Below are 23,432 nucleotides of genomic sequence, written 5' to 3' on the forward strand. Positions count from 1 at the left end.
AGAGAAAAGAGAAAGGGGGGAGGGAGAGAGGGGCGAGACTTCCCACCGCCCTCGCGGCACGGCACGATCGAGTTCTGCTTGGCCTCCTCGCGGCTCGCTGTGGCGTGGCGGAGGCAGGTGTGGCAGTACGTCGCCCCTGCTCGGCCGGGTCCAGCGTCGCCGGCAATCAGGCTGAGGGCCCCGCTGTCAGCCCCTGCGGCTGCTCTGCGGCCGGGCGCCACCGGGCGGGGCGGGGCTGCCACCGACGATTTACAACGCGGAGAGAAGAGGCGAAAGGAATGCATTAGCCCGCCAAGTCCCGGTCCAGTCCGCGGGGCGGGGGCGGCGGGGGCGCGGGGCCGCCACTCAGCGGGATGACTCGCAAATGGGTTGTCGGTGTCCTGTGACTGGGGCGGGGCGGGGCGCGCGCGCGCGGGCCGAACCGTGACGCCATTCACCCCTAGCGGGGCGGGCCTAGCGGTGCGAGGCGGGGGACGGCCGGGACGCCCCCGGCGCCCCCGGGACCGCAGGGGACCACCCTGTGCCTGTCCGTCGGCCCGACTGCCGGTCCGTCCGTCCACCCGATACATCATCATTACGACTAAATGATGGCAAGGCTCTGTTTAAAGTCCCCCGACGAAGCTACCCCTTGTGGAGAGAAAGAGAGAGTGCGCACAAGAGGGAGGGTATGAGGAAGACAGAGAGAGAGAGGAGTGAGAGGGGGGGGAGGCACTTTGGATAGTTCCCGTTCTTTTTTTGGCGCGCCATACGCCTGCATTCACTTCAGGGAAGGCCTAAAAATAAAATACGAGAATCGACGCCGTTCTGGGTACACTACACTACACATGCCGTCGGGCGGGTATTCTAGCGTGCCTCCTACCCCGCGATTTTACCGGAGGAAGGCGCCCTCGCAACGGAATTCCCACACGTCCAAAAGGCATTGTCTCTCTAGATGAAAGATTGTTTACCAAAAGGTACACAGAGTTTGCCGCCACAAAAGGGCCTCCCGGAAAAAAAAGGTAAAAAGGGGTTGGGAGAGAAAAGTCATCTGGGATTTTAATAACTGTCAGCATTGTTGGATCTGCTGCGGGCGCAGCGCAGCGGGGCTGGGGAAGGGAGGGGGGGGGCTGGCCAGCACGCGCGAGTAACGGAGTGGCACGGCCACGCCACGCCACACAAAAGTTTTCAATGCAAACAAAAGGAATTGCTGGCCATCCCCCGGCCCGCCCTCTGCCGACTAAGCTCGGCCAATGATAATTATTTTAATTACTGACATTCCGACCGCTTTGAAATGTTTCCATGGCCGAGCAGGCTCAGCAGGCAGCGCTCAGCTCAGCCTTAGCGGCGGCCTCAGGCGCCTCAGGCTCAGCCCGTTTGGTAGGCAACTGCTCGACCCTATCCTGGCGAGGGGGTTGCACGCCAGCCACGGAGAACGGGACGACACTAGGCGTTTACGGACAGGACAAACCGAAACTGAAACGATGGCTTACTGGAACATCGGAGTGATAAATAATAGAACAGGTAAATATGGGGTTGGAGCTTGAGATTTGTATTTTTTAAAGATTTGGTTAGCGATGCCACACCACACTTAGCAGAGAGCCAAGGTGAACAGGCTGTTTTATGACAAAAGTATTTTCTAAATGGTGTGTGACCCATTGCAGGATTTGATATTTTGTTGAATCAACAGTTCATAAAAAGTAATGACAATGCATGCTTGTCTCTAAAATTAGTTTTAAAATTAATTAGCAGGTAGATTATTTTCATGAAGTCTCACAACCAACAATAGTGAGCATTAAGATAAGGCACACCATGTAATATATGCACTACAAGATTCAGAAGCTAAGTAAATAAATAAGTCAAAGAAATATCACAAATGTGGATTATTAAAATCTAAATCCATAGGACATCCGTAAAAGAGTCATTTAAATCACACAGATTTAACACTTGGAAAAGAAAGGCTTTAAACAGGCCTAAGTTGTTGGGAAAAAGAGCTGGAGCAGATTTTCATAAATTGTAACGTCTGCTGGTAGAAACACACAAAAGATAATACGATCCACCTACAACACAAACACAAAAATAAAGGCTTTTAGGTACATATTTTCACAACAGTTATTTTTTGAAGTAAAATGGGTTAAAATAACAGATACGCACCTCTTCATGATTTCCTTCCATATATGTACGTACAGCTTGCAAAGCCACTTTAGCTGCAGCATCTTGAGGATAACCTGACAAGACATGAGATATAATTGTTAAGCAGGAGTCTTGAAATTTTATTTCAGAGATAATAGAAGCAGTAACTAGTTCCATCCATTTTAAATCGACCAGAAACCTCCATAAGAATACTTGCCATAGATGCCAGTAGATATGCAGGGAAAAGCCTGGAAATGCAATTGGCTGCTTAAGTATGTGCTTCAAAGGACTAAAATAATTTAAACGAGCGTGAAATACTTACGATAGACTTCAGGTTATTTTCTTTCATCAGGGCTAAACATGATTCATAACAACTTTGTAGATCTTTGGGTTTTTCTCCTTGCGGTCCTACAGTATGAATTACATCTGTAAATAAAATTAGGGAAAATAATGCAATGAAGCTTAAAGAGTCACTAGTCACCATCTTATTACCACTAACTTACATTTAGAGGGTAGCATATAGCCCCCTGTGATTTTTGCTTCGCCAACTTTACATCCCTCCAGTGAGCGGCATTCCTCTTTCAATGAGCCTCCTGCAGCACGATGTATGGCGCCATCAACTACAAAAAGGAAAATTAATCAAAATTAACTTGTAATAGATACAGAGAGCTAATTGATGAGAAACCTAATTAGAGCACTTACCACCTCCACCTCCAAGAAGAGACTTATTGGCAGCATTGACAATACTGTCAATTTCAAGGGTAGTGATGTCTCCTTTCCACAGAGACACCTTAGCTGCCAGTTCTGGCCTAACAACCTTCTTCTCAACACCAGCCTTTTCTTTGCAGTTTGCAACTATCACATGGCCAAATAATAATTTATTTTATGTTGACATTGGTGTAGCCAGCCAGAAATGCTGTCTCTACATTATGTCTAAAAGACATCTAATGTCTATTTTTTGACCATCTTTGACCTTCTAAATGGCCAAAAAATAGACCTTGGACGAAGTACAGAGGTAGCATTTCTGGCAGGGTAATAAGAAACCTCCCCAGCCAACAATAATCAATGAAGTCTTATCAATTTGATCTCAATTCAACGTCAAAAACACCAATTTCATATAAAAACATCACAAGTCACAGTTTTGACAAATTTTTGACAAGTAAAGACAAAATGATATTGTTTTCATCTTTGCGGGCTGGGTTAAGTTGTACTCACATTGAGATGCTAAACGGCTCTGATGCTGTTGGAGGTATTCTGGCCAGGTCTCAATGTCGGACAGTGTATTAAATCCATCACTAGTACACTTATAGATCTTGCGCTTTGCATCCAAAGACATGTTGAGATATTTGTCTGAATGAGCCGTGATAGCAGTTCATTTCAATGAATTATTAAGTATATTTAAATATCAAAATATCAAAAAAATCATTTAACCACGTACCTTTGTCCTGAGCAAATGTCATGGTTGCAAAGAAGTGTCCTTGCTGATGATTGCTGTAAATTTGATTGTAAAGAAGTGAATGGTTCAAGAGCTCTTTAAAGATGACAGAGCTTCGAACAGTAAGAGAACATCGCAACACCTTCACAGCTTGCATAATCTGCAATACTGCTCTCAATATGTGTTAATACACAAGAGAAAACAACATACAACAAATTAAGACAATCATTCAATAAATAAAAAATAATCTATTAGAATATTGATAATCAAAATAAACTTGGCAGAAGGTACAGCCTGAAAGTACACATGGTGACAGGCTAGGCTGCCTGGTCTAATCGAGCCATACTCAGGAAGTTGAATGTAGTTCGGTGAAATACAAATTTTTCTTCTACAACAGCAAGAAATGTCATTTATTTCAACATAAACATACCTATCAAACAATAAAATAACACAATATTGGATCTGTCCAGCGCGGACCGGGGATTCGTTCGATTGCTATTCGTATTTAAATAGCAGAAAGCAGTGTCATCTGATATGAGAAACTTAATATCCCACTCCTACCAGCTTTTCACGCATTTCACAAATCTCAACCCTCAAAACGTCTTTTTCTACTGTTATTCGCTGCAAGAAAAATAAAGTTGAATGCAAAAGATATCCACATATGAATTAAAATAATGCTAAATTAAACTTTTGCCCACTTTCCAGTTTGGAGAATGACCACCTCAAGAAGCATCCTCATGTCCATGGAACACGCCTCTTTCGGGATCAATATGTCTTTTTAGTTTATATCCTTCGGAAACAGCAACGAAAAACACAAAATTGCAATGGCTTCTGTGTCCAAAGCCGCGTTGGGTATTGCTGCTGGAGTTTGTGGGACACTGGTTTTGGGATACTGTCTATATTTCGACAAACAGAGAAGGAGTGATCCCAATTTCAAAAAGAAGTTGCGTGAACGTGAGTCTCACATAACCTCTAAAATCGCAAGTTTAACAACCTTTCCTTGTCTCTTAAATGTACATTTTCTTGGTAACAGTTTACTGTCTGAGTCTGGATAGGGGCATTCTGATAAACCTAAGTGATCCTTTCAATCTTACCCTCATGCCTGTGTGGATTACCATAGTCGCACTTAGAGGCATGTTAGCATGGGGCCATTCATTTAGATATTAGTCATATGAACCTTGATCTGTACAGGAAACTAAGTATTACTGAGTTTTCTTATCTTAACGGCTGTTTTGTACCCTAATCTTCTCTCTACACTTTTCCACTCAACATACATTTTCACTTTAATTTCCTACTTAACGTCCATTGATTTTAGAATACTAGGATCGAGAAAAGCCTTGCTTGAGAGTTCTTGGCAAGCATCTTGAGTAATCTTCTGCTATTGTTGTATTTCAGGTCGCAAAGCTAAGAAAGACGCCAATAAACGCACAGGGTCCAAGCTTCCCAACCTTAAAGACCACGAAGCTGTTCAAAAGTTCTTCCTTCAGGAGGTATTCATAAATCTAGTGATTTAGTATTTGTTGCGTAACTATATTTTTAATTGTGTTTCAATTATTTTAACATCTAAATTCCTCTCTCTAGATTCAACTTGGCGAGCTGCTGCTAGCTAATGGTGACTTAGAAGAAGGAGTAGAACATTTGGGCAATGCAGTATCAGTATGTGGTCAACCTCAGCAGCTTTTGTCAGTCTTGCAACAAACTTTACCTCCTCAAGTTTTCCATCTGCTTGTCCAAAGACTTCCAGCATTTGGCCAGGTTTGTATAAGCTTACTTGTAATGTTTGCAATTTTAATTAAAATATTTTTGTAATTTGAATATTTGCTATTATCTTCTTTGCAGCGAATAATGAGTCAAGAAATGGGGAAAGGGATAGAAGATGAAGATGTTGAATAAATTCCTTTTGTAGATTTGAGAAAAGTAGTTTTTCAAGTTCCTTATTTCATTTGGTGAAAGGGCAAATGTAAAAGCACAGATTAGAAACAATGCTGGCATTCTGAAGTTAAGACATGGCTCTGAAATTGAACTTTGCCCCAAATAACATTGACAAATACTAATGTGTTCTTTATGTTGTTACTGTATTTCTATATAATTGTTATCAGTGTTTTTAAGAACTGCCACTAAATCTTGATTCTACTCCCACATTCATTTGTCCTTGCACCCTTAGTTACCCCCAGGCTACACTTTGTGACAGTTACTTCCCTTAGAATAAACATAATTTTTCATATACTATCTGCTTTTTTCTTCTAAGTTTTTACTGTAATGTGTACCGTCAATGTAAAAGTTTGAGTGGATACCATTATCTAATGAATTGTATTTTTTAACAATCCCACACACACTGATTGCATGCATACTGTGTCTTACGCATGGAGCCAGATATATAGCATGTTAAAACACCTGTAATTCAGGTAGAGACATTTACTCCCCGAATAGAGACTACAATGTTACAAGTAACTTTCGGTGATTATTGGGTGGGGAATGCACAAAGTTCATTGCAATGTTTGCTCTTTCAAATTGGATCATGTGTGATTATGATGACTGTAGAATGTATCTCTTTTGAAAGTGTTCTTTTCCTGTCGAAAATACTTGAATTGCTTTTGCATACCTTGTCTTCAAAGTGTGACCAATCAATGAAATGCATGTAGTGTGTGTGTATGTATCTGTGCATGCAAGTGTGAGGATGCACGTGAGAGTATTGGTGCAAATAACAAGTTTTTTTAAAAACTACATCCAAGAAGATACTGTTTTATAACAAAACCGGCCTTACTTTGTTTGCTCATTCATAACTTCATGTTGCCTTCTGTTCTGGATGAATTTTTCTTTCTTTTTTTTTGTGAGTGTACTTGTCAGATATATTTTGTTCTTGTTGTGTATATAAGGAAATTTTAAGGGAAAGATAGTATTTTTGAGCCATATTTTGTGAAGTTAAATTTGAAATGTATTGCACATTGAGCTCCTTGCACACAATCTTTTAACTAAGAGGTTTACTTTTTTATGAACTACTGGCTCAGGACATTATGTATCGCCCCTCTAATGTAAGAGAGGGGCGTTTACTGGCCCCATATCCTGAGTGAAGGATTTTAGTTCAATATGCAGTCCTGCAAAATTAGCAATATTCTTAGCACTGCTAAAACACATAGTGAACATATTTGCATTTATTGATGAGTAGTAGAGACTAGTAAACTATACTGATGTAGTATTTAGAAGAAGAAAAAGGAGATTTTGTTTGAGGTTGACAAAGACAAGTAAAATAAAGAGTGAAAATTAAATTTGCATAACAAGAAGAAAATAAATTTATTTTCACTTCTGTAACAGTAAGTAGTCTTACCAATAACTATGGTCAACAACTTTCCCATCGGGAATTAAAAAAGTAATTTAACAAATTGTAAATGTATTCATTTCTTTCAAAAACCCACTCAATCCTGAAAGGGAAAATATTGGTACAATCACTGCTTGTGTCAAGCCACACAGCAGGAACATAATAAAAGAGCAGTATAAATGTAAATTGTCTCAAAATTCAGTTAAAAATAACTCGGTTTCCTACCTAAATTGTTACATTTGATGCTGTTCTGCCGAGAAAAAGAAACAACACTCATATGAAAGTAACGTGAATATCTGGTTGTAGAAAAAGTGTAAAATGAATTGCGTCAAGGCAGTCCGGCAATAAGCAAATGCCAATGTCATGTACAAGCTTGATCGGACAATTGATATAATAACAGTCATTAATAGAATAGAAATACATGCCTATTTTGTCAAATAAATAGGTTTAGTTTTACTTCTTATCATGGGCGACAGAAAAATGAATGATTGAGCATGGTATCACAGTTTTTTCTCCCGAAATAAAGAGACACATGTCACAAGTCTCACAAGAAGCCACAAATTAGATTACAAAAAATGTAGCTAAATAAATCTATTAGGCTAAATTCTAACTTCTATTAGAACCACTCAACTCTTTGAACAGCCTTCAGTAGGGGGAAATACAAAGTAGCGAGATTCAGATTTGAAGGTAATACCAAGATAACAATGGCCACTACGATTACACTGAAAGCTACTTAAGATAGTTCATTTGCTTTCCGAGCCTCTTCCATGATGACTGAGGCTCCTTCACTGATAAGAGCATCAGCCAAGTCTTGACCCAGTTTGAAAGCCAATTTATATAGTTCTACATCTGCTGCAGGACTCACAATACCACAAAATATTGGTGGTTGTGAATGAACTGCTTTTTTCCTGTAAAATAGCAGAAAACTCCTGTTAATACATCACTAAAGAATTAGAGAGACCAAATGAAATAAAAAGTACTCACCTTGGAGGCTCTTCTTCAGTGTCCAATTTCAAACTACAGCAAAGTTTCTTTCTTAATGTCTTTGTACCATCCAAGCTCCAAACACCACCTTCTAGTTCTAGGCTTTTCCCATCATTGATAAACTCTGAAACTACTCCAACTGGTGCTGAACATCCACCGCCTAATGAGCATAGAAAACTCCTCTCTGCAACAACAAGTAGAGCTGTTTCGCGATGATGTAAAGGTGACAAGAGCTGAAGTGTTTTGGCATCGTCTTCAGCACACTCCACTGCAAGGGCACCTTGGCCAACAGCATACATCATCTCAGATCCAGGCAAGACCTAGAAAAATTCAGAATTAAACAGATACTGATGCTCATTACCTCATTCATGAACACAATGAAATAATGGAAATGAGTGACAGAGAAAATGGATCACTTGACAAATTTACCTTTGATATTCTGTCATTCCAACCCATACGGTTAAGTCCTGCCATAGCAAGGATGATAGCTGAGTATTGCTTATTGTCATCGAGCTTACGCAGCCGTGTATTAAGATTTCCTCGAATACTTTGTACAGACAAATGACTAAAATTAGAAAGCAGTTGCGCTTTCCTTCTCAAAGAACTTGTACCTATTTTTAAAAAATTATTTATCAAGATGAATGATGGAGTTATTAAGTTTAACCACATGCAATTCATATCCCAGAGAAAACTTTATGTCAAATCAAAATTGTTTCAAACTTTGTTTTGCTGGCGTTTTGATGCCAATTTGACTGTCATTCTTCACTGGGTATGATTCACTAAATTACCTATAACACTTGATGCTGGTAAATTACTTAAATCATTTTCTTCAAAATCCTTGTGCATTACTACTGCATCTCTTGGGTCTTCTCTCCTAAGGAAATATAGAAAATGAAACCACAGTACGGCAAAAAGCAAGGTAAAGTTAATCAAGTAGTGGTTTCAAACAAAAGTAAAGTGTATACTTACTCTAAAACAGCTCCTATGACAAGACCGTCCGGCAATGTTGTGGGAAGATCCTTGAGTGAATGTACAACAAACTGAACTTCTTTTGCTTCTAATGCGGTTTCCAGTTCTTTGGTGAAAAGACTTTTTTCCCCAATTTTGGGAAGAGCTTTATCAAGAATTTTATCACCAGTAGTCGACATTGAAACTAGAAGAACATTTTATAAAGTCAAAATACATCTACATTTTGAAATTAGCGTTACAAATGAAATTAAGAGAACACTTGACAGTCCATACTCAGGTCAAACTTTTTTTCTGGATACTGCTGCTCCATGAGCTGGATGACATGGTGTGTCTGCACAAGGGCAAGCTGTGACAAGCAGAAACATTAAAATGCTGCAAACACACGTGGCATTCGTAACCTTAGGGAAACAAGTTTTGAGGTCAGTACCTTGCTGTTACGAGATCCAACAACAATTTTACTTGGGTGACAGTCAGCTGGAGCGGCTTCGCTGGGATCAGTCATGATCACGACTAGAACACTTTTTTCCTGCTCCCAGCACGGTTGCCGGCGGTTTGCCTACCACCAGACGGTGAATATTTACATATGATTTGTCATCACACGAGTTTCTCAAGCAAGTGCCGCTCTCGGCGGGCGGGCGGTAGTTTCGGAGACACATCAGCCACATCACAAAAGTACAAAAATTCCTGTCATTGGTCGAGATGCAGCCCCACTACTCCAGAAAAGCGGTGGGGGAAAGCAACCAACCAATTAGATTTGCTCTTCTTTCTCCTGTGTGTCTTCTTCCATACAAATTTCCACATCCGGCCCACTCCCACCCCCGCGACGGCGACGTTAGACACCTCTCTGAGCTCGCAATTCCTCATCCTCGGCAAAAGGCACCCAGCAGCCAGCTCAAGGAAAACTTGGAACATGGGTTATTGGACTTTAAAAAAAATATTGAAAACATAGTTCCTTTGTGGCATGATGAAGGGCTAACATAGATTTCTTGAAGAACTTGCGTTACTGCTTGTTCCGCTGCACAATTAACTGTTTTGCGATTATGATTCATTTTGTATTGATATCGTGATCAGTTGAGTTGCATAGCAGAAAATCCCACCCCCAACATGCTCCTTATTGGAATTTCTGAAATGTCAGTTCGCCATTTTGGATTTTGAGAACTTAAGTCCAAATTTGGAAATCCAAGAAAACAGTGACTTTGGAGTAGAAATTTTGTTTCAATTCCATCCGAAGCGATAGAAGACAAGTCCGTGAGTGTTCTCATTCATATTTTCGAAAATTAAAAGTGCCGATTGCCAATAAGATAATTCCAGTTTTACTATATAGGTTAAAATATCTAGTCTCGCTTGATCAGCCGAATAGCGCTTTCCATTGACCCCGTATTTTCTGCTTCGTCCTTGGCTTCTCTGAATGTGATTTTTGACAATAAAGTGAATAATATTACATTACGATCTATCCTCTTAATGAATTTCTTTGAAATAATGCCTAGATTAACACCTGTTACTTGTAATATGTATATGTGAAGAGCTGTTCCTATTGCTGCCTGAAAATCTGATTGATTGTTTGGAATGAGCGCTCCTGTGTTCTAAATTTTCACAAAAATCCTAAATAGGTACCAATCTTTCTCACTCATTTTAATCATGTGTTTATTTTTTTGATTTAATGTTGCCTCTTATGCTGTTAACAAAGTATAAAATTTTTGACAACAGGCAAAAAAATATTGGAGCTCATTTTCCGTCAAAATTTATTTGTTTGATCCCTAATTGTCCGCTGAGTGTTGTTTCTTCTAGTCTTTCTGCACTTATTTTGTCTGGGGTTCTCTTTATTTCAAATTGGGTGTTAAATTTGAGAGTTTGCTCTATAATTTCTTTTTTGTTTCTGACAGGTAATGGTCTAATGCAGAATTTCAGTTGGCTGGATTTTGAGAACCTTTAACTTCTCTCATTAATTCTTTGCAACTAATAATATTTTGACAATGAACAATACTCCAAACCCCAAGATGTCAGCCCAGGAATATTGCCTGCGATGGAAATACCATCATAGTAACTTACAGGTATATTGATTTAATACAAAATATCATCCTTGTTTATTATTTTTGTCCATAACAATTTCTTGAATGACTTACGTCTTTTGCAGCAAATGTTTTCCAACCTATTAGAACGTGAATCATATACTGATGTTACTCTTGCTTGTGAGGGGAAAACTTTAAGAGCCCATAAGGTAAATTAAAATTTTAAAGGTGAAGAGTAAACTTGTAAATATAATACTGTCTGTTTTCATCTCATCATCAATTTACAGATGGTCCTATCAGCCTGCAGCACATACTTTGACAGTATTTTCTCAGAATATTCTGAGAAGAATCCAATTGTTATCTTGAAGGATGTAAAGTATATGGACATGAAATCTTTGGTGAATTTCATGTATCGTGGTGAAATTAATGTGCAGAATGTAAGTTTGCTCATTTTAAAATAATATCTGCTTAATGTTATCAGTGTGGCAAAAATTTCACCCAATTTAAACCTATGCTTTACTTATCAGTCTCATCTTTCATCACTGTTAAAAACTGCTGAGGATCTACGAATAAAAGGTCTAGCTCAAATGTCATGGCCAGCTGATGGGCCTGGAAATGACCAAATAAAAGAGGAAACCAAGGGCAATGGGTCAGATGGGCAGTGGAAACAACGAACTTCAGATGATGGCTCTGCTTCTCAAGTATCGGTGTCAAATGGATCAGAATCTCCTGCAAGTAAAAGAAAGAGACCAAATAGTTACAGCCCTAAAATAGCAAATGTGAGTAGCTGTTTTAGAAATTGTAAAAAAGACTTGTTCAAGTGTAAATAATAAGTACAAATAACTGGTGACTTGTTTTGTCATTGCCAGGAATCTGGAGAAGAGCAATCACACTGGGATCAAGATGATTCTGAACCAGAAATAATATCTAATCCTGATCCACTTGCTTCAGATGATAGAGGCTATGGAAACATGATGCCACATAACACTTCCCAGGTACCAACACTGGTTAAGCTTTTCATTTTATTTTAATTGAGTAAATTAAAATAATGTTTATATTGTGGCCTTTTTATTTTTTTCAAGGAAACATTTAATGATCATGAAGCTGATACTGGATACAACAGTGAGTACATTCTTTTATTATTTTGATTTGTTAACAAAAGTTTCCAATCCAAAAACAGATTTTAGAAACTAGAAATTGAACAAATCTTATCTTATTAGATACAGGAGATGTGCACGACTCTCAGCCTACTATAGAGCCTGTGGCACCACCGCCACCCCCACCGCCACCACCAACTTCTTCAAATGCTCCTCTATCTGAAAGATTTCGAGATGTTGTTAAAATGAATGACTATTTGGTCTCTGGACGTAGACCTCAGTTCTGGGAAGAAGGCTTCACAAGAAATGTAATGGAAGCTATTAGAAATAAAGAAATAGAAATGAAAGCTGGTGCTGAAATTCTTGGTGTGTCGTACGGGACATTGTATGGTCGCTACAGAGAGGCATTTGGCTGTCTCAAACATCCATACAGGTGAGTGTGTTAACCCTCAGTAGAATAAACTGAACTTGTAAATTTAAAGAAATTTTACTGGTATGTGTTTAGTACAAAACCACTTGATTTTCACAAAAATATTCCTTTAATTTATCTATCTACTGTTTGGTGTTCTCTATTTAGGGTCAGAGATTTTTGGTCTGAGCCTGGACCTGCTGGGGTGCTTGGAAAACTTCAGAGGAAGGAAATAACACTCTTCAGAGCTGCAGAAATTTTGAATGTTACGGTCGCCACTCTTGCAAATTACCTCTCCACACTACGCCAGGAAGAAGCATCCCCTTATACTCTCAGAGACACCTTGTTGATGGATGATGGGAATCGTGATGGCATGCTCATGGGACACATGGAAGACTCATACATCCCTCACCATCAACTTATAAAACAAGAAGCCCATATAGGAATGGGTGTCACAGATGATGATCTTGATCCTGAGAACTCACATGGTGCTGTGTAGAAAAAATTATCAATTACTGTAGTTAATTTTAATTGTTGTTAAACAAAGTCCTACATCTTGCTTAACATGTGAATAATTGGGAGAAACAACAGTGTATGTGATAAAAAATTTCTGTGCCTTCCCAATCTTTTGAACTGTCACATGGATCATATTGTTTTAGAAAAAGTGGTAGTACTTTGCAAAAGTTCCTCTTTTCTGGTGGCTACATGTGGAAACACATCTGATAGTTGCTCTAGTACCTTAAGAAAAGTTCCAACCAGCAATTTTGGTAATTTTGTGATTTTGTGTAACTTATTTGTATACAACTTTATATATTGATTGATAGTTGACTGTATGGTATAGATCAATGCCTTTCTGGTTCCCTTTACATTTTCAATAATGTAGAAGTAACCAGACTAGACAAGTTCCTCTCTTAGTTATGACATTTTACGGCAATTCAGTACATGTCTCTGAGAAGCAACCATGTACCTCTCTCTAATTAAATTCGGAAACTAGTTATGAAGCAAGAATTTCCATCAGGGTGTTTCCAGATCATGAGAGTGTCTGCACACCTGATTTTGAAACATGTCTGAACAAATGATAAAAATGTGAAAATCTTTTGCTAATTATTGCATGTCCTACAATATCTATAGAAAAGCAAAAATTCCAATAAAAAGAAGAGTTTTATTGAAGTTTTCTATGAAAGTCAGGAAGTCACAGAATTCTAAGAAGAGAACCTGGCAACAATCTGTTAAATGTAATTTACTCTGCCATGTACTGAATTAAAGTAGAGTGCCTTTGTTCCTTATTTTATCATTAGTTCAAATAATTGACTTAAGCAATGAAGTTTAGAAAACTAAGCTAATATTAGATTTTTACATGAGTATTGCAACTTGAATGTTCAATGGTATTCCTCAAATTTAGTAATTACTTTTAAAATACCCTTTATCCAAGCAACTTAAGTGCTAGTCAACTGGGTGCCAGCCCTTAAATTAATCCAGTAGGCAAGGACAAATGGTTTATATTCCCACCAAAGGGATTTTTGTACTGTTAAGGAAATGTGTAGATTTAAAATTAAGACTCCGAACATTGATCAGAAACCAACAACATTAACATCACAAGTTCTATGTTTCCTACAAGAGGCCAAGAAGAACTGAGAAGTTTCTCTCTCTCTATGTTTCCTATAGAATAACTAAACTTTGGTGTTCAATTGAATAAGCATGTTGCAATACAGAAAATCTATCAAGAATCAGACAAACCTCAGTAGGCTTTTCTGAATTCTTCAACTTTGACTGTGCTGGCAAACTCTGGTTGCTAGAATTAGAATTAATACCATTACATACTGTACAGCATTCATTTAGACTCCATTGACATGTCATTCATTTTATCTTGTGATCATCTATTTTCATCATTTTGTTCACTTTTTGAGCAGATGAGCAATGTGCTGTTATTTATTACTTTTGATAATTACAAAGTGACTTTTAGTTAATAAGCTGGAGCTTTGTAAAAAAAAAAATTTGTTGCTATGTCTATTGCTTCATAAAGCCCCTACTCAAATCATTTGAGGGCTGTGTGCAGGAATTTTTTGGAGGCGCAACACAGTGGATTATAAATTGTTTGCTGATCCAACCGTTTCTGTACTTTTAAGCATAACCACGGCCTGCTACTGCTTACCAAGAGCCTTTTTTTGTTTCTTTAATGTCTACAGAGATTTGAGGGTTGGAGCTACTTTGTGCCTCACAGGATTTGATGTAGGTTCTCAATATTAGAAAAATTTGTTTTATATTTTGTAGAGGTATACTGTTTTATGCATTAACATAGTAAAAGGTCTATTTGAGACATGTTCACTTAGATATTCAGTAGTGGAAGAAAAAATCAAGAAATGTTATGATTTTTGCTTTATAGAAAATTTTATCTATTATTAAAAATAATTTTGTTATTTATTTCAGATAAACTTGATATTATTTTGTTTGTACGTTATCATCCTTTTAAGGCAATCGCAGTTTTTGTGGCTTTTATAGAAACTTGCTTCCAGAAAGACCAGATTCAGGACACAATTTTTTTCTCCTATGCTGCCAGTGCTTTCTCAGTCCTGACCTTAGGCTGGTCAGGCTACCATGAGTTGTTTATTTAGCTTGAATATTTTGTATACATCTAGATGTAACAAACTACTCCAGAATTTTGTGTCCAGCCAATCATTTTCTCCTTAAGAAATCAAGTTTTTCACAAAACTCTTATTCCTAAATTTGCATAGTGACTATATGTTTTGGTTTATTTTAGACGTCTTTGGAAACTGTGTTGATACTGCTTATGTGTTTAAGTATCTGTATTATGAACTATATCTGATCAATATGTATTACTCACTAGTAAGGCTATTGTGTCTTGAACATTATCATGAGTTCCTATGTATCACTTTCAAAGTGATACTTGCCATACCTACTATATGATGCTTTCATAACACGTTGTATTCCGTGTTGAAGAATTGTAGCCTAGAACATTTATTTCATTCAATTATGAGGTTATTTTAACATTTTTCCATTCTTTTTGGGACATACCTAGTGTATTTAATGTTTTCTATATCATTACGTCTACTTTCTCATGTAAAGGAAAAGATGTTTGTCCACAGTTTGCCCTTGCTCTCATAACATGGAAGTTTTCAAAGCACTTTCTTTGTACTGACCATGTTCTAACATTGTTATTGTCTCCTACCATCGTTAGATAAGTTTTGGTCTTTTGCTTTAATACTTTGATGTGTGAGGAAGCAAACCATGGTTTGCTTTGAAGCTAGTGCTGTTCTATTTTCCCCATTGTCTCACCTTATATCATCATCAACAACTGTCACATCACGTACCTGACAAGCAAGAAAAAGCAGTTCAGTTATTAACTTCCTATTATGCCAGATGTGTTCTATTCTGCATGTGGTTTCAAATTTAAATTCTCTGGTTGATTTGTATCTTACTGCTTCAAAAAAATGAGTGCATACCATGTTTCAGGGCACCATAACTGGCATATAGTGTTGAATAAGCAGTATCCCACCCAACTTTGTTACTTTGAAATTGTTCCTGTGCACTAAGATGTATTATAGGTTGTTTAGTTATTGTCAACTTCAAATTTTTGATGAAGCATAAAAAAGTACATTTGTGTATGTAATATGCATGAGAAAAGTTACGAAAGAAACAACAAAGTCTGAATATCTCTTGTCAATTTTATTTTTTGGGAGGGTTGGGGGCGGGGGGACTGACTGCATTGTTCACAGTAATTTGATATTTAATGCTGGAAGAATGACCAACATTTGCTTCTAATGTTTATTTAGAGCGTAAGGCTTGGTGTTATGCACTGTTTCTTCCTGGACATGAATAGATTGTGTCCTTCAGTGCAGCTCATGAAGTCTTCTATTTGTATGTGATTTGCTGCTGCTAGCTTTTTTTTTATACAGTGTGCTAGAGGCAATATTGTTGCACAGTATTACAAAATTTTATTGTGTTAGGGAATGTAAGGCATAGCTCTTATTCTAGATGTTTATGACATAGGTTCTGTACATATTTATTCTAGCTATTACTGCATTCATAATCTATTTTAAGTTTTCTATTTGTTTTGTCATGCTTTTAAGTTGCGGAGTATTTATTTTGTTGTATTGTTCTTGTTCTGAAAACAGATATTCTAAAGTTATATATAGAAGAAGAAGCAGATGTCACTGCTACCTTATAAAAAACCAGAACCCGTAGTGTTGTATTGTTTTATCTGCCAATTGAGCTCAATCTTAACCTTAACGGTACTGTTAATAGTGACAAGCTGGAGGACAATATGGCTTCTGCTGTGAATCATTGACAAACAAGCAAAATTTAGGTCAAAGCTTTTGTTTATCTGTTATCTCAAATTTCTCAATGCTTGCTGTCCTTCCTTTTCCTGCATGGGTATTTGTAGGAAAAGCTCAGTTTGGAGATCTCTTAAAATGCTTTAAAAAAGAAAGGTATTTGTGTTGTTGTTACACATGAACTTTCTGTCAAAAAATGTAACAATGCTTTCCTTTCTTAAACTATCACACAAATGTTATTGATTCATGATATGTCTTGTTTCCTATTTCTTTCAAAATGCTAGAAACTTAAACATTCCATTTGTTACATAGTTGAGAAGTACTAAATATGTGGCCCACAATAAGGATATGCTAGAACTAATTGTAACTGTCAAAAGTATTACAGCATACATCTTTAAAAAGGAGCTGACTGGCACTTCCTTAATACAGTTTTGGTAAGCTGTTGTTTTTGTTTTGTTTTGTTTTTTAGTTTTCTATGATGTGAACAGACCTTCTGACATTCATTATACCCCCTTACCTATTACACTTAGAATGTAGCACAGTTCAACACAATTGTAGCACAACAACTTAACTTGTTGATTGTTGCAAGTGTGAGAGAAAGTTTTTGCAACCCTAAGATAAGGTTGAAACAGTGCTCCTAACAATAATGTTTTATTAGAAAAGAAAACAATCAAAAACAACAGCTTGTTCAACAATAATATTTTTTCTGTGGTTGAGGGTTTCTTTCTGCTGTAAAAAAACCTGTAATTATACTTGTACTCCCCACAAATAACCACTGTTGAAATGATCAGCTTAGTATATTTTACGAACTCCCTTGTATAGTGTTGTACAGGCCCCATCTAGATCTTATTATGTCAAAATTTTCACTGTTAAGGTGTTGGCACTCTCTTAAGAATTTTTTGATTATTTTTAAGAGAGTCTTTTTGAAAGGGCAACAGATAATGTGAATGTGCATTGATTTGTATCGGCTGTATGTATCTAATCACATTCGAAAGATATATATGCATGTTTACTTTTAATTGGACTTTCGTTCTTGATAATTGTCCATTCCAAATCCTGACTCATTGACTGAACCTGTCACATGCCCATGCGCGGTTGGAGGACGTTTGCAGTCGCCGATAGCCCGAGCCCCGACCATGGCCCCGACCCTCGCACTGAAGGGCGAGAAACGAACCGCTGAATCGGAAAGCAGCCCACTACTCTGCTGTAAGGGCGTAATGCACCAACAATGTGCCAATGGGCCAAACGTGCTCCCAGTGGGTCCGAGCCCGCCCAGCCTCTCTAAACCCCCTCCCCACCTCTCTCTCTCTCTCTCTCTCTCTCTCTCTCTCTCTCTCCTTCGCTCCCACGCAAGCAACAGCTGACAGCCGACCATACAGGCAGTCAGCACCAGAGAGAGGGCTGATCTGGCGTGGGCTAGCTAGTAGGATGAGACTTGATGAGATGGCCAGGACGAAGGCGAAGGTCGGTGGATCATTTACAATTTCGGTCACACTCCCGTATCAAATTTGGTCATTTAGTTGAATAACACACATGTTTTGACGCGTCTTCCCTCCCGCACGACCTTGGTGCCTCTCCCCCCCCCTCCCCTCGTTTATGCTCGGTGTCTCCGTGTATCTCGCCTTCTTAAGGAAAACGATAGTCGCATCTTCTCAAAGTGCTATGGGAAGAGGAAACGAATCATAGCACGGACTCGGCCGGCCGGCGTTGCTTTGGAAGAACGCTCAGAAGGACACCAAGGCGGCGGCACGCCACGGTACATGCCGTCAAATTTGACAGACATGCCCATGGTGACGGACAGATCGAAAATCCCCATCTGAAACACGAAACTTTAAACGAAGGAGGAAGATGGATCACAAGCCAATCATGCTGACCCTCGCTTAGCTCGCCCCACCCACCCGAACAGCTACGAAGCAGCAAGCAGAGATTCTGAGTACATAGCACAAACCAGAGGTGACTACATTCTGGCCATCCCTGCAATTTTAAATGCAACGATGACTCAACGCAATAACAATCTAAATGCGATTCGCACATTTGATCTCACCTGTCGGAGCGATAAAAAATAATCGCACTGAATTGACATTGATTATTGCACCTATGAGACAATAATTTATAAACTTTTTGCAGCGGTAAAAATAGAATATTATTGTTATCATTAAGTAGACGCATTACTGCATTTTACTACTATTGCCGCACTTCTGAAGCCGTGATTTCAGCATTTGCAAGCAGTGCGGGGTAAATCTTTACAACGATTTTTTTTTTATCGCTCTCACAGGCGCAAGAAAATGTGTGAACCACATTTTAGCCATTATTGCTTCGCTCATGAAAGTGCTCCGTTTGAAATAAAAGTGATGAATCACCGATGGAACAAAAACGGAGATGAAATTGTAAAAATGATGCGTTCACACCTCTAGGAGTTGCTGACCTCTGCGGCGGTTAGGCCTATAGCACATGGAGAACCGGTTGGTACATGGAGAACCGGGTGGCGCGTCGACAGCGATCGAGCCGGTTCCATCCGGTTATTCCCGAATGAGGTGCTGCTAGGCCGAACGCACCCAAGATGAAGAGGCGCCCGGAGAGAGCTGCGCTGGAGAGTGCGCTGCCCAGCGCACCCTCCAGGCCGGCGGCGGTATGACCGAAGGTGATGGTGGGTACTCGGATGCGAACCGGGAGAGACCTCGCCGGAGAGCACGACCAGCAAACGGCGTTGAAAGACGCAAATAGTTGGCGTTATTCTCAGAAGAACGCCGACCAGTTTACATTATATACTTGGTCACTTAGCAGCCTGGCGAGTGCAGCAACACTGTACCGGCGCGCAGCGGTGCGAGCGGGCTGCCTAACCACACGGCGACCAACGGAGCCACTCGTAGCTGACGGCTCCTCTGCCTCCTCCACGACAAACCAAGGGTACAATCGACCACGCATCATCCCGGAAAATGTCAAACTAGGTTTATCGGGAAAGTTTTAAAAATGTCAGAGCAGCAGGCGGCAGGTAGAAAAGAATAATACACATAATCTTTGCTCTTGCTTCTTCAACGTTAACGTCTTTTCTGTCGTGCCGCATTCCCCGATGGTTATCTCTCATGTACTCGTGCTTTAGTGTCGGGCGGACACAAACAGCCGCTGGAGGCGATGGCGGTCAACGCCACCCACAACCCAGACGATACACGTGCTGCACTCAAACAGACGAAAAAAAACATTTCGCGCGTTTCAGGTGCTCAGGGTGCATTAACGCTAAGCGATCGACCAGAGAGTATAAACGTCTTCCTCAAATACATTAAATGACAGTAGTACACGGGGCTCGACGCCTGCGAAACTCAGGGTAGGCCATCCCGCAGTACACGCATGCTCTGCAGCCAAGATATTGCCTACCTATCAGGCGCTATGAGAGATGGCATGGAGACGAATCATCTAATACTTTTAGTAGCTTCCATAGACCTCCTCCAATATACCCAATAAACGAACCCCTTGTTCTACCCTTTGACCGAATCCAAACAAAAAAGTTTGGGCTCCTAAAAAATTGTTGACGGAGATTTTTTTCAAAGATTTCGCATCTTTTTTACACCCATATTTGGATCAGAATGAAAAATCTCCTTTCCTCGGCCCCCGTACTTCTGGCACGTTTACTCCAAAAAAATTGGCCCGTTTTCGTCTCGTAAGTTTTCGCTCTCGGTTCCGTCCCGATCGGAATAACCGGCCCGTGCACGTGGTGTGCCGAAAGAGGGTCGCTCACAGCCGTCCGACCCCATGATCGTCTGCCTCCAGAAGGTAAAGTCGGGTGAGGTATGGGCCGCCGCAAAAAAGAAGAAAGCCGGAACGGTGATTAGGGAGGGGGGGGGCAGGGGAGCTCGGAAAGAACCCCTCTCCCTCCCCTTCACCGAGCCCCCTCTTGTTTCGGTTTCGGTAGGTTTTTCGCTGTCAGCTGGAGGGATCGGCTGGGGGCCCGGAGGCGCCTGACGGGCCCGGGGTGGGGAATGGGCGAGTTGGCATGGCGGCAGAGCACGGGGTCCGCGCCCGCCAGCCAACCCCGTCCACGACCAGCCCAATAGTGGGCCAGGCGCGAGCGAGTAGCGGCCGTGTGTGCCGGTGCTACCCGCGGTGACTGTCAGGCCGCCGAACCCACCGGACCGCGCGGCAGAGACCGACGACTGGGCGAACCACCACAGCTCTGCGCGCGCCTGGCCAAGCAGTGCATGCGACGGCACCGCAGACGCACCGACGCCCACCAGCCCACCATGGGCACCACCCGGACCACCCGCCCACCAGCATCAGGTGCGTGTCCTGCCCGCCAACGTGTCCCCCTGCGGTTCGCGCACCACCAGTCAATTTGCACGTTGGGGCGTATATGCCATTACTATATTACTTAAACAGTCCAATTTTCAAAAAAACGGGCATAGCTTTTGAATATCGTCTGGCCGCCGGCATCGTCGCCTTCAGACTAGTGCCGCTGTCGACAAAATATTGGACAAGTACAGCGACATTTTGCATGTCGCTCGGACAGCTCAGCTTATTGATTATGGACAGCTTTACGATAGTCGATCGGTAATTTCAAATGATAAAAGGCCCGATGCTCGTAATAGCCTTTCCTCTGCTCTGTTGTCAGGTGCAGAGTGACGAGACGACCTCCTGAGAGCCGGCGCGCTGTCCTGCTTTCAAAGGACACTATCCTACCTCCACCATGGTGGTCGCCGCGAGACTAGGCTGGCTCAAAAAGCACTCCTCCGAGGTGAGAGATCAGCTGTGCAGACCGCCCGTGTAATAAAGTGATGGATGACGACATGCACGGTTGTGACAAAGAAGAACGTTGTTACAATTTTGTCGAGTTAAACCACGCGACTGGACTCGGAACGATTTTGAAGTCTAACTTGAGTGAAGAGGTGCAAAAAGCTATTGTTTCCGGTAGGGCGTCGAGTTGTTTTCCCCGAATGCTCTGCTCTCGTCCGGAAGCAGCTTCTGCTCGGCTCCCGCGTGCGGAATGTAGGCAAATTGCCGCGGCCCCGCGGCGGGCATTCAGTCGTCTGTCCAAACCGACTCGCGTCCCGTCACGCGATCCGCTCGGGACTCGCGAGAACGTCGAGGCGCGGCGGGCAGACACCCTCACCTCACGAGCCCCCCCGCAGGCCAGGCTCAGGTCCACAGAGGACCCCCGAGGTCACGGTCGAGGTCCATACGCACCGGGGGAAAACGGGCCGCTGTTACACTACGTCACATTTAGGGGTGTGTGAGAGCTGGGCGGATACAAATTGTAGTCCATGCGAAGGAACAAATATCATGGCATCTGATGGGCTACAACGAAGGACCTGGTCCTCATAATCAAATCATAATATTCGTCCCCTTTCCCCTAAAAGTCACAAAGGAGGCCCTGATGCAGCCAAGCGCTTTCTGCTCGGTCCTGCTCCGCGTCTTCCGGCGTGCCGTATCGCTGAGTAGCAGGGTACTCGAAGAATTAGCCCGGGACCCTGCCATTCGTCTAGACGCAAGCTTCAAAAAAATACAACAGAAAATGCGAAATTAGCAATCGAGCCGTCATTGAACAAATCGCGTCTAAAGATGGAATCTCATTTATATAAGTTGCTTTTCTCGTGCACTTAGCATCGGATCGGAAATTACTCCATCCTTTAGAAAATATGTTGATAAGGGTTTGGTTTGAAAATACACGTGCAAACCCATCTTCGAACAACGTAAATAACGTGCACTATGAAAAGCTCGGTACAAAAAAGGAACCCCAAAAATTTGGGATTGATTTTGGCCAATGATCGCGAACCAATTGCGAATCCTCTGTACTGTGAGGGGGATCAGAAGATCCTTCTGGATCCTTCACCATTGTGATGAAATTCTCTCTTAGGCTCACACGCTCACAAAGCAGCCAAATCCGTCTCAGTGCGAACAAAACCCTCCGCAAAGGATTTTATCAGTGTGGGCACGGCGGGAGCGGTGATGCGGATATCTGCGGAACCAGACTGATTTGAAGTGGCTCTTTGACGACACCGACAAGCTGTTATACATGGTTAAGGTTGGAGTAGGAGGCCCCCGCCAGCCACTCACCGCACACGTGGCAGAGGCTGCGGCGACTTAGTCCGCGCAGTGGGGAAGGCCTGGAAGGCCCTCGGGGCGGCCGCGGCCAGGCAGTCGGGGGCCAGTGCCAGGGCAGCCAGGCCGGGCCGGACAACATGGGCTGGAGCTGGAAGGTCGTGCCGCAGGTCAGTTGGAAGAATTGAGAAAATGTTCTATTGTTGCATCACTTCCAATAGCGGTTCCCTAATTTTCGAGTTCAGGGTTTGCGAAAATAAGTTAATGAACCAGGAAAACTGCCATCTTCTGGGGTACATTCCTCCTCCCTTTCCCTCATGCGGAGCAGACCCGGAAACACTTGTTACTCTTTCCGAGAATCTTACAAACTCCTTCAACGGAACTGTGTAAACCGAAACTGAAACTGTTTCCAGCTGCTGGTGGCCATGGCGGCGTCACTGGGCTACATGACGATCGGCCTGGTGCGCGGCTGGTCGTCGCCCGGCCTACCTTCCATGACCGAGCTGAACCCTGAGCTCGTCCCCAACGAAGAGATCGTCTCCTGGGTCAGTAAGTACACCCGCATTCGTCGTCCCTCCGGGTGGACATCAAACGTACAAAGAGAGAGAGATTACTTCTCTGCGTTTGGTCAATATGGTTAGAGGTCAGTATTACGTACCTCTCCGAACAACATTTTCACTGAATTCATGGTCATTTTGAACGGCGCGAGATCTAATGCGTTCGCGTTTAGAGCTTTTTGCGTGGGTGCACCCCGCCCGGCGACTGCAGCACGCGATGCCCCC

The 23,432-nt window shown here is 41.6% G+C and overlaps 5 protein-coding genes across 7 annotated transcripts; 3 read left to right on the top strand and 2 right to left on the bottom strand.

Annotated features, from left to right (window-relative positions):
* Positions 1 to 1,505: 1,505 nt before the first annotated feature.
* Positions 1,506 to 4,075, bottom strand: LOC113204388 (macro domain-containing protein RSc0334). The gene is made up of 9 exons (XM_026419571.2): positions 3,975 to 4,075; positions 3,548 to 3,712; positions 3,325 to 3,459; positions 2,812 to 2,964; positions 2,613 to 2,729; positions 2,432 to 2,535; positions 2,327 to 2,357; positions 2,131 to 2,204; positions 1,506 to 2,036 (listed from the first exon to the last, which is right to left on the bottom strand). Exons 2-9 carry the CDS (start codon positions 3,699 to 3,701, stop codon positions 1,950 to 1,952), a joined length of 855 nt encoding a protein of 284 aa, XP_026275356.1. The 5' UTR covers positions 3,702 to 3,712; positions 3,975 to 4,075; the 3' UTR covers positions 1,506 to 1,949.
* Positions 4,076 to 4,282: 207 nt separating this feature from the next.
* LOC113204389 (mitochondrial import receptor subunit TOM20 homolog) lies at positions 4,283 to 5,770 on the top strand. The gene is made up of 4 exons (XM_026419572.2): positions 4,283 to 4,498; positions 4,940 to 5,034; positions 5,126 to 5,299; positions 5,384 to 5,770. Exons 1-4 carry the CDS (start codon positions 4,369 to 4,371, stop codon positions 5,435 to 5,437), a joined length of 453 nt encoding a protein of 150 aa, XP_026275357.1. The 5' UTR covers positions 4,283 to 4,368; the 3' UTR covers positions 5,438 to 5,770.
* A 1,035-nt stretch (positions 5,771 to 6,805) lies between these two features.
* LOC113204387 (porphobilinogen deaminase) lies at positions 6,806 to 9,470 on the bottom strand. Its single transcript, XM_026419570.2, has 7 exons — positions 9,241 to 9,470; positions 9,087 to 9,159; positions 8,814 to 8,997; positions 8,633 to 8,718; positions 8,274 to 8,455; positions 7,845 to 8,164; positions 6,806 to 7,768 (listed from the first exon to the last, which is right to left on the bottom strand). The coding sequence occupies exons 1-7, from the start codon at positions 9,313 to 9,315 to the stop codon at positions 7,594 to 7,596; spliced, it is 1,095 nt and encodes a 364-aa protein (XP_026275355.1). The 5' UTR covers positions 9,316 to 9,470; the 3' UTR covers positions 6,806 to 7,593.
* A 199-nt stretch (positions 9,471 to 9,669) lies between these two features.
* LOC113204386 (protein tramtrack, beta isoform-like) lies at positions 9,670 to 17,639 on the top strand. 3 transcript variants are annotated; one of them, XM_026419566.2, is made up of 9 exons: positions 9,670 to 10,061; positions 10,697 to 10,864; positions 10,948 to 11,031; positions 11,110 to 11,259; positions 11,350 to 11,601; positions 11,692 to 11,817; positions 11,905 to 11,944; positions 12,043 to 12,352; positions 12,497 to 17,639. In XM_026419566.2, exons 2-9 carry the CDS (start codon positions 10,787 to 10,789, stop codon positions 12,825 to 12,827), a joined length of 1,371 nt encoding a protein of 456 aa, XP_026275351.1. In that variant the 5' UTR covers positions 9,670 to 10,061; positions 10,697 to 10,786; the 3' UTR covers positions 12,828 to 17,639. The 3 variants fall into 3 exon arrangements, with proteins under 3 accessions (XP_026275351.1, XP_026275352.1, XP_026275353.1); XM_026419567.2 differs by lacking the exon at positions 9,670 to 10,061 and adding an exon at positions 10,223 to 10,241; XM_026419568.2 differs by lacking the exon at positions 9,670 to 10,061 and adding an exon at positions 10,405 to 10,423.
* Positions 17,640 to 20,598: 2,959 nt separating this feature from the next.
* On the top strand, positions 20,599 to 23,199 carry LOC127749769 (facilitated trehalose transporter Tret1-like; the record flags this gene model as incomplete). Its single annotated transcript, XM_052269360.1, is given in 3 exon segments — positions 20,599 to 20,892; positions 21,224 to 21,346; positions 23,064 to 23,199. Coding segments are annotated over 2 exon segments (184 nt in total), but the record flags the coding sequence as incomplete, so codon positions are not given.
* Positions 23,200 to 23,432: the final 233 nt, after the last annotated feature.

Source organism: Frankliniella occidentalis, unplaced genomic scaffold (assembly GCF_000697945.3).
Source record: "Frankliniella occidentalis isolate FOCC.00 unplaced genomic scaffold, Focc_3.1 Scaffold90, whole genome shotgun sequence".
NCBI classification, from domain to species: Eukaryota; Metazoa; Arthropoda; class Insecta; order Thysanoptera; family Thripidae; genus Frankliniella; species Frankliniella occidentalis.